The 9,802-nt window shown below is 38.6% G+C and overlaps 1 protein-coding gene across 1 annotated transcript in view; it reads left to right on the top strand.

Moving 5' to 3' along the window:
* The window catches only part of MAPK10 (mitogen-activated protein kinase 10), a 95,205-nt gene that overhangs the window by 16,360 nt on the left and 69,043 nt on the right, over window positions 1–9,802 (top strand). The window contains exon 2 of the mRNA XM_009280263.1: window positions 1,564–1,733. Coding sequence (XP_009278538.1) covers window positions 1,564–1,733 — 170 coding nt within the window. The remainder of the gene's footprint in view (window positions 1–1,563; window positions 1,734–9,802) is intronic.

The raw sequence follows: 9,802 nt of genomic DNA on the forward strand, positions 1-9,802 counted from the left end.
TCGGGGGGGGGGGGGGGGGGAAAGCCTTGCCCTGTGTCTGATTAACAAGTAAATGTAATGTTTTGAATTACTCTTCTGAAATGAGATTTTCTGTTTGAATGAACAGCTACGTTTATTAAAATGTTTCAAAGTCTCTAAATGACGTGGTTAGGATTAACCAATGCTGTCCAGTGACAATGGGCCTTCCAGTGAGATAACGGACAGAAAAAGAGTATTAATCGTCCTAAGGCAAACCTGAGAATCCAAGTTCTCAGCAAGGTCAGTCATCTGTTTGTAATGACTGGCTTCATGGAACACTGGAATGATGGCCTTTTAAATTGAAAAAATAATATTCTCCAAATTGACTTTACATTTTTCCCTGCTCCATCAAACTTCAACTTAGTAGTCCATAGCCACATAACGCGGTTGATTATTCAGATTTTTTGGGGAAAGCAATTTATAATAGAGCAAATAAGAAAATTTAGAAGCTGTGTTTGTAAGCACTGAAAATAAATGCAGAGGCAGAGAGGCACGCTGGTTTTTGCTTCTCCTTATAGAAGGCATTTGGAAAAGTCTTGACTTCCATAAGTGAATTGTCAACTACTTGAGGACAGATCTGTTTTAATATGTTTAATTTTTGCATCCTGTGCTCAGCATCATGTAGTATGGAATCCTAAATTACAAACACTAAATTCTGATTTTTATCTCAAATTACTGTATACTTTCTCCATGGTCTTCAGGGAACTGAGCTCACTAGTAGTCAAAAAATGGTCGTAATGTAACTTTCTGCGTAGTAATTCTACAAATTTGGGTGAGGTTACAGCTCTGCAGTGCTAGCTTCAGTGCAAGCATAAAAAGTTTACAGTAACTTGCCTTTGTGTCATGAAAATTAGCCTTTGCTTAGGACTAATGGATTTGTCAGGTCATGAGAGCAACTCTTCTATCCATAGGAACCTAGAACTTGGGAAGATCTCCTGAGCTACTGAATACTCTCCATGATTCTGAGCCATGTCAGGTCACAGTTCGTCTCATAAATGGCCCTGTTTCTTTTGCAACTCCTGTTGAAAGGTTCTCAAGGCTTTTATCATATGCTCAGGGAAACTTTTAGTGCTCATGTGGATAGACTTATTGGCTCTATCTGACCAATGATGAAGAGCCTAATTCCTATGTCTCTTGTCCCACTTCTACGCTGATGTAAGTCTTCTCATTTTCAAATAAGATATTTATTGCAATACAAGTGAGGGCAGAATCAGCATGAATGCATAAGCTGGTAGTCGTAAAGCAGCAGTAATGGCAAGCAGAGACCAGTAGTTGAGAGTAACTATGTCACAAACATCAGCTGGAGAATTCACTAGCTTTCTTTAATCAGTGGCTTTTTATGGTTACTTCCTGGGTGAAAGAGGGTTTGATACAGTCTTTGAGAGCATTTGAGGATTCATGTAGATTTTTGACAATAAGCCTAAGATGACAAGAATTTATATTGGAAAAATAGGCTGACTGTTTTATTAGTATTCTGATGTTTTACCAGCCTTGGTTTCTGTGTTTTTTCCACTCCCTCCCCCCTTCCCTTCTTCTGTACAACAGGGATTTGGGAAACAAGTGGATGTGTCATATATTGCCAAACATTACAACATGAGCAAAAGCAAAGTTGACAACCAGTTCTACAGCGTGGAAGTAGGTGACTCAACCTTCACAGTTCTCAAACGCTACCAGAACTTGAAACCTATTGGCTCTGGGGCTCAGGGAATAGTTTGGTAAGTATCAGCAGTTTCTCTTATGCTTTTAAATAGGATTTGCCTTTTGCATTTCTTCACAGTTTGCTAGCCACAGACATTGTCTAAAATTGCAAAAATAACAGTCAGGCAACAGACATCCTCAGGCAGAAGGAGCCTAGTGGTTCGCTAATAAATTCTCCTGCTGGTGAGAATGATAGCACTAGTTTGTTTCTCCACATAGCAAAATGTAACTAGCAAGAAAGCGGGAGAAAGATCTTAACTGACAACTGTGGCACTATTTCCAGAGTCAGTGGAAATAATATCCCAAGTAAACCCTGTAATTTTAGTCTTTGTACAGTAAAAGTCACTGAGAGCAATATAGAAACTTCTTGTATCCCATAGCATTCGCAAGTATTCAGAATGGAAGCCTTTCAAATCGAGGTAACTGCTGTTTCCCTTATGTCTTAAGAGATGTTGCAGTGATGTGAATAATGCGGACAAAAGACACAAATTCAGTAGCTCTCCTAAATAATACAAAAGGCTTATGGAATTTGAAATTATTATGTTCAAGAGTTGTGATGTCCTGGTTGGCTTTTGCCTCTGCATTTTTAGAGATGGCTCTTAAATTTCAGTGGCTTGTATTTAAATGTCTCTGTGCAGGCATTTGTTACCTGTTTAATTACAAGGCGTTAGGGTAACAACCATGATCTTTTATCTATAACTTGATCAGAGATGAAGTCTAATTCCATCTGTCACCTTTATCACTGCTCTTTTCTGACTTTGATGTAGTGTGTGTTACCTTACAGTTGGAGGCAGTGGTAAAGCGACAGGTTCCTTCAACCTAGGGGCAGGTGGGCTTCCATGGATCATTGGCATTGGCACTACAATTGACAGTGTAACAACAATTAGCAACACATCCTTAGGTCTCAGTCTGTCGCTTCCAGTGTTTAGTATACTTTGAGGCCACACAAGTCCAAAGATTGATCTAAATGATCAAGTACTTTATTTCATATCTTAAACACAAAAAGACTAAAGGTTAGTTTAAAATCAGCTTTGGGAAAGAAACATACTTTATGTTGAGTACTATTTATGTTCATTTTGCACTATATGTCCACTTCCATATATAGCAACAGATGGTTTTTCTTCCTACTTAATATCCTCTATTCGTTTTAGGGGAAAATCAGATTTTGTTGAACCTCTGCAACTGAATTGCTGTAATGATCAATTATGAGCAGCAAAAAACCATAGAAGTTAAGCTAAATAAAATCAATAACATCCTGTGAATTTGTCTTTCATACTAAGAGTTGACAGGCAAAAACTAAGAATGCCTTAGGAAAGAAAATCAAATCAGAAAACAAGTAAGTTCAAGTGAAAGTTAACACAAATCCCCTGAAATGGCTGAGGAGCATGGAGAGGCCATAAAAGGCCTTTTACGGTTTGATGATACAGATGTGGAAGTATTACATGATCGATGGGGAAGAAAATGAGCATTTTTGCTTAGTATATGTTACATTGTAACCTACCTGTCATGAGACATAATTTCCCAGAAATACTTAAACTATGAGCAAAGCATGAGGAATCAATGGTGAAGTGATAAATTAATGAAAAAAATTGTGAGATAAAGATATGTAGTTTAGCTAAGGGAAGACAATTCAGTTGTGTAAGTTTCTAATTGCATAATAATAATAATAATAATAATTATATAGTAATAATAATAAGTTTACATAGTAAACTTAAATAGTGTAAGTTTCTACAGTAGAAACTTACACTATTTAGAAACTATAGGTATTTCGGTGGATATAGGGTTACATCTATAAAAAGCAGATTAATTTAAGGGAAAAAATATACCGAAAAACTGCCTATTTGTGCAGTGCTGCTGGCTCTGGTGGGGGAGGTATTTTGTCCTGCTCGTCTTGTTCGTTTGCAAAGAATAGCCATGAGGAGCGACTCTATGAAAACAGTGGGAAAAACCTAGGTCATAGTTTCTTTTAGATCCAGTGGCTCTGTTTATACTTAATGACTTGTTGTTCAAAAAGCGTAACAGATCTGGGATGCAATTCAGCCTCTTAGTGCCAGAATTAGCAGAAGCGTAAGAGCTGAATGGGTGATTTCTGATTGTTCCCTCTACCAAGGGCAGACACAGGTAGGGATAGCTCAGAGGGATTTAGGCTCAGACTTCTCGTAGCATGCACTATTTCCGGATTTTCCTTCAGGATAATTGTAGGTAAAAGGACACTACCTGTTGTCTGGCTGGAGTGACGGGCTACCCAGCTACTGGAGACAGCTTTAGTGCATAGCGACATCTGGTTTTATGGAGTGATAAAGGTAGAGTATTATTGGTAAATGCTAACTACCCTTTCAGGACTGAGCTGCTGCCAGCAGTTGCAGCCAGTGGCCTGCTTCTTGACTAGTCTAAATTTTTGCAGCTTGCCAAGTGGAGTCCATGCTGTCTTCCCCACAGTGGAAGACCTGAGCTGCTGATGACTTTTCTGCTTTGTCCAGTACTTGGCCACACAACTGTAATTCCCACATCTTGAGAAAAAGGGGCCTATTTAATAATAGATTTGTCAATAATTTGACATCAAATCTCTCAGTACCGATCAGGTGTAAGATATTCCATGCCAAGGACTGCCTCAGCACTAACTTCAGGACAAAATTCCACTTGCTGGCAACAGCTTGCCTCTTAACTTGGATGTGGGACCCACATGCCTGGCATGCTGGCTGCCTTAGCACCTTGCCACATATACTTGGACAGGCAAACTGTCTGCAGCCCAAGAGGCAGAGGGGGATGGAGGAGGGACATGATGCTTTTCACGCTGCTCTGGAAGCTGGTGTTGCAGGGTTGTTACTCTGTTGTTACTCTGTGGCAAAGCCACAGAGTACTGAAATCTTTCTCATACAAATCTATAAATAGATGTCAACATAAGCAGGAGAATTTCAGTGGAAAATAATTCATGTTGTGGAACAGAAGCAGGCACGGGAAGCAGGGAATGTGGTTATGAAAGAAGTTGGGACTTGATTTCACTTGATTATTCTGAAATTTACATCAAAGACAAAATCATTTTCTTGATATGGAAGCATTAAAGTAAAGATATTACGGTCTTCAGGAGATGATAATTTATTAAATTATGTGAAAAAGAGAAAGCCACATGGTGTGAGTGTTAGTTATAATTGTCATTGTGCCTATGTGAAATAATTATAAACTCAGTGAGAAAGTGGTATTGGCTGTAGACATAGTGCATTCAGTACCTTCGGAAATTAATTGTGGGATCTTTCAATGGGATTTGTGTTAACTGCATTCACAAAATTATTTTTGCCAGCAGGAAGAAAGAAAAAGCTGCTTGGAATCTCTTGAGCAGGGAAGTTCCTCTTCGCTCTGCAAAAACTACTCTTAATGCAAGTCTAGGCTGTTTGTTTACTGTACATCACACTGATATCTGTGAGAAAGACTATATAGGCTGTGTTTGCATAAAATTATCATGTTGTTATAGGCAGGATGACAATGGGACATAGCTGAAGCAGACCTTTGTAGTTTATTAGACCAAGCTGTAGTTGTGAAAACTACGCAGGCTTTTAACCACACGACTTGATCTTCAAGTCTGTGATAGAAACAGAAAACGTCAAAGGTAAAATGAGTTGAGAACAGTTTTCTGAGTTTAATTAGATACATGCCACTTAAACCACTGCGAGAAGAGGTAGTTGATACCCCTCTGCAATGTTAGAAGGGAGCTGACAACTACCTTATTTTACAAGGGGGAGAGAGAGAGAGACAGGTCATTTTCAGCCTGCGGGTATGGATGGTTTAGATGAGGGTGGAGGGAGAGGAATTCTCATGTTCCATAAAATCAACAGAAATATGCTGATGTTGGAGTGGGTGTTTCTTTGTGTCTTAAATGAATGCTTTTTGCCTGGAAGCAAGGCAATTGATCTGTAGGTTTTCTGCTGTGGTTTGCAAGCTATCATTTTTTATATTGCCTGTGATATTTTTGATACCGCCTGTGATATCTAGAAAAATGATGTTGTATAGGAATATTTCAAAAGCAATTTGAAGGGGCTGTGATAGTTTTTGAATTTATGATGGAAGCAAGGGTGAAGTCCAGTTTTCCATGGCAGGTAGTGAAGACATCACTTACAGGCTTGAGGATACAAGTAATTAAACTTGTAAATAAATTAAATAACCTTTTCCATCCCATGGATCTCTGGTGGAGGTCTGTGAAGATATGAACATAGTCAATCAATAGAACCACTTAAAAATAGATTTTAATTTAATATGACTACCTTCTGTGTGGAATGTGCCTGTAAGTGATGAAGAGGATCAGATCTCTGAGTCTGCAAAAACAGTTGAGCTCTTTTGTATGATGGTTATCCTTCAGTTCTGGTTTTGTGTAGCACAACTGACTCCTTGTCTGAGCATAAGATTCTAAAGCGATATTGCAATGGGAATAATGGTAAAAGCCATAGAAGAGAGGAGCTGACACTTACGAGCGTAGTCAATTCTGAACCCACACTGATCAAAGAAGAATAATAATCTATGCTTTTGCTATGGTGCAGTGGAAAAGAGATAGAGAATAGTGGACATCTCAGTGTCTTACAGTTAATGCACAACCTTATTTGTATTGTTTAGCTGGACACTGGTGTATTAAAGTTCTTGAGAGATCAATATATTTCTCCATCGTGACCCTGCTATCCCAGTAATATTGCTTTGGTTTCTTTGTGCCACTGAATTGAACTACTGTATTCCTTGATAGAGGTGAACATTTTCACTTGTATAAACTGGCATAGTTCCACTGAAGTTCAGAGGTGTTCTCACCGCGGGATAGATCACTAATCTATCTCCTCAGAAGAGGAGAAGAAAGAATACATGTCATTCAGAGGAAAAATGAAGTGAACCATGTACCCAGATATGCCTAGAATTTCAGTGGCCCTGAAGGGAGTGGCAGTGTTAATTTTGTCAGTCCCAGTCTCTCCTGTGAATCAGCACTTGAACATATGTCGTGAGTTTAGTTACTTGCATTTCAGTTACACAGTCACATCTCGCAGACTTTTTGTGTTTAACATTGTCAGCTGGCACTGCAGATTTATCCTGTTCTGTTAAAGATTCTCCAAATTGTATCCATTAGTTCAGCCTGTGTTCTCTTTCTCATGCTATTGTGTGCTTTGCTGATGTGCTTTGACACTCCACTCCTGAGGAGGTTTTTGAAGACAACCTTTAGAGAGTTTTACAAGTGTTTTGTGCGACAGTAATGGAGAAAATAGCTGTCAGTTTGTACTGTGAACTACTACTGTACTGTTAGTGAAATAAGCATGTCAATTTAAACAAATTCTCTGATGTTTCCCAGTGCTAATGTAATTTCATACAATGGCAACACCTGATGAGATTTTTTTTTTTTCTCCTGAGACCAAGTGGTTTAAACTATTGCCAGAATTTTTGTTTACTTCAGGAAGTTCTTAAATGTTGAAATACCATAAGTAAACTCACAGCAAGCTTCAAGCTTCACTCATTCATTTGTACATTGCAGGATTTTTCTCCAACTACCAATTTGCATTCACATTGTAGTATTGTTTGGATTTTCTAGCATGTCGTTGCTCTGAAATGCCAAAAATTTAATTGCATGTATTCAGTTAGGCATTGATCACCATCTGATGTACATCTGGAACAGCACATTCTGGTTTGTTGTTCTGATATATCTATGCCTTGATTCTTCAGAAAGATAGCAAATTTCCCGATTTTATTTGGAATCTGGATCACCAGCACATGAATTTTAAGGTGCTGAGAGACTCCCAGTGGGAACAGCAAAGACTGAGTAGCTCTGTGGATTTGAGCTCCAGAATATTGAGTGAAGGTTCTTATCTAAGTTGGTCAGATTTGTGTTTATTAAGGTGATATTATTAGAATTTGCATAGTAACACATATTCAGAGACAGTTTGCTTGGATATGGGGTGAGAGGAGGAGGCAATGTCTTGCACTGCTCTTGCTAATGACGCAACAAAGAACTTAGCTTGGATGTGGAGGAAACTGCCATTAGGATCACAGAGAACAGCTGCCATATGTCAAACTATACATAACATGTCTGAAAGATGAGAGAAGTTAGTTGTCTTTAAGAATAAGCAGCTTCTATTCCATGTTTGCTTTGATTCTTACAACTTCTATCTACTACTACTATCTTTAATGTAAGTGGGAAAGAAGAAAAAGAAAGGTGTATATCCAGTAGCAGTGCATGAAGGCACCTGAGGCAGGATGAAGACCCAGTTTTGTATGACGGGGGTACCTGAGATGTCATGTTTGAGCAAGAATTATTGTTGTATCTTTTTTTTTTTAAAGGTCTAACATGTAATTACTTTACGAAAAATATTTCTAATTTTTTTTTTGTAATGTCCTTTTTCTACCTAACTGCAGAGATTCCTGGTAGGCTGGAAGTTACCACCTATTTCATGTTTGTCTTCTTGTGTTTCATTTCCCTTTGCTAGTACACAGAAATCTAAAACGTGATTTAGGTTCTGGTAATCACAAACGATATGTAATAAAACATGCCACAGTGTATGCTCTCCTAGCAAAGAGATCAAGGTCGCTGTCTCTAAAATACTCAGACTGCCTATATTTCTGACTCTGTCCTTTTTTCTTCTTTTCTCCTTAAAGAACCTGTATAGTTTCCATGACTACGATAGTTAAGCAGGCAAAATCTATTTAAAATTTTCTCTCTGCAAGTTTATGAAAAAAAATGTAAATAAGTTGGTGTAGAAACTATCTCTGCGCAACCTGTTTTTATGAACCCTGACAGCAATACTCACTTTACTTGGTCATAAATTACAGTACTGTAAAGGCACTGTTGGGCTCATTTGACACCCAGGATTTTCAGTTGGAGCAGTACAACTCTTAGGTATAGAGCAGGTTTGTTCATAGCCATGAATGGATAAGCAGCTATGATCCTGTTAGAGCCATTAAAAAATTTATCAGCTGTTTGTAAATTCTGTGGCTGCAGAGAAGTTAACTGATGTTTGTGTAACTTAAGCTCTGTCTGTGTTGGCTGATTAAAAACTCAATTAAATTTACACTTTTTGCTATCAGGCAGTAACATTTTATAACTCGCTTTACAGATGTCAGGCACCTATCTGCTCCTACCCTGTCAAAAACTTCCTTTTGGACACTGCCAGATCTCTCTCTTCTCACATTTGTTCTATCTGACTCCTACACTGCGACATATCAGACAGACTTTTTTCAAGACTCACCTTGCTTCTCTTGTGGGAGGTTGTCTGCCTGGAATTCAGTCGCAGACAAATTTCAGTTCAAGGAGGAAATCAGGGTTGGAATTAACTACTGTTAGTGCATTGCAGCCATTCCTTAACTGAGTTCAGACTTACGCTTTTATTTTATTCACTTGAAATCCTGTCACCACTGAAATGAAGACTTTTGCATCGTCATCACTGATTACCATGTGTTTAACATAAGAGCAATTGCACTAAACACTTCTGTTCTGTCTTAGGGACAAGGGGTTTCTCCTGTGATAGGAGAATAGCTGTGACCATATGGAATCAGAGAGGTAGGGCTATAGGACAGAATATCTAAATAAATAAATAAAAGGGCAGGTATCAAAACAAAGAAGCAATGGAACCAGAAATAGAAAAACTAGAGCCAGCCTGGAAGGAAATGCAGCTCAGATAATTCAATTTTCTTTGTCAGCATGTATTGTTGCTATTTATTCTCTGATATTCATGTGTCTACGGATTTTCACAGTGCTTTACAGAAAGCAAAAAGTTGCCCTTTGTCCTAAGACCTGCTGTCCTTCGACAGCCATAAAAAACAGTGACAGCCAAAAAAATTGGAATACAACAGAAGTTGTGCAAAATAGAAAGACAATATGAAACGAGATTTTGTATGAAGCCTAGGTGAAGTTTGTGAACAATGTGAGACGTCTGGCATGACATGAGTGGGAAAACTCACCTGAATGGGCAAGAGTTTCATAGAATCATAGAATCATAGAATCATTGAGGTTGGAAAAGACCTCTAAGATCATCGAGTCCAACCGTCGACCCAACACCACCACGCCCACTAAACCATGTCCCCAAGTGCCGCATCTACTCGTCTTTTAAATACCTCCAGGGATGGGGTC

Source organism: Aptenodytes forsteri, unplaced genomic scaffold, assembly GCF_000699145.1.
Source record: "Aptenodytes forsteri isolate BGI_AS27 unplaced genomic scaffold, ASM69914v1 Scaffold227, whole genome shotgun sequence".
NCBI lineage: Eukaryota > Metazoa > Chordata > Aves > Sphenisciformes > Spheniscidae > Aptenodytes > Aptenodytes forsteri.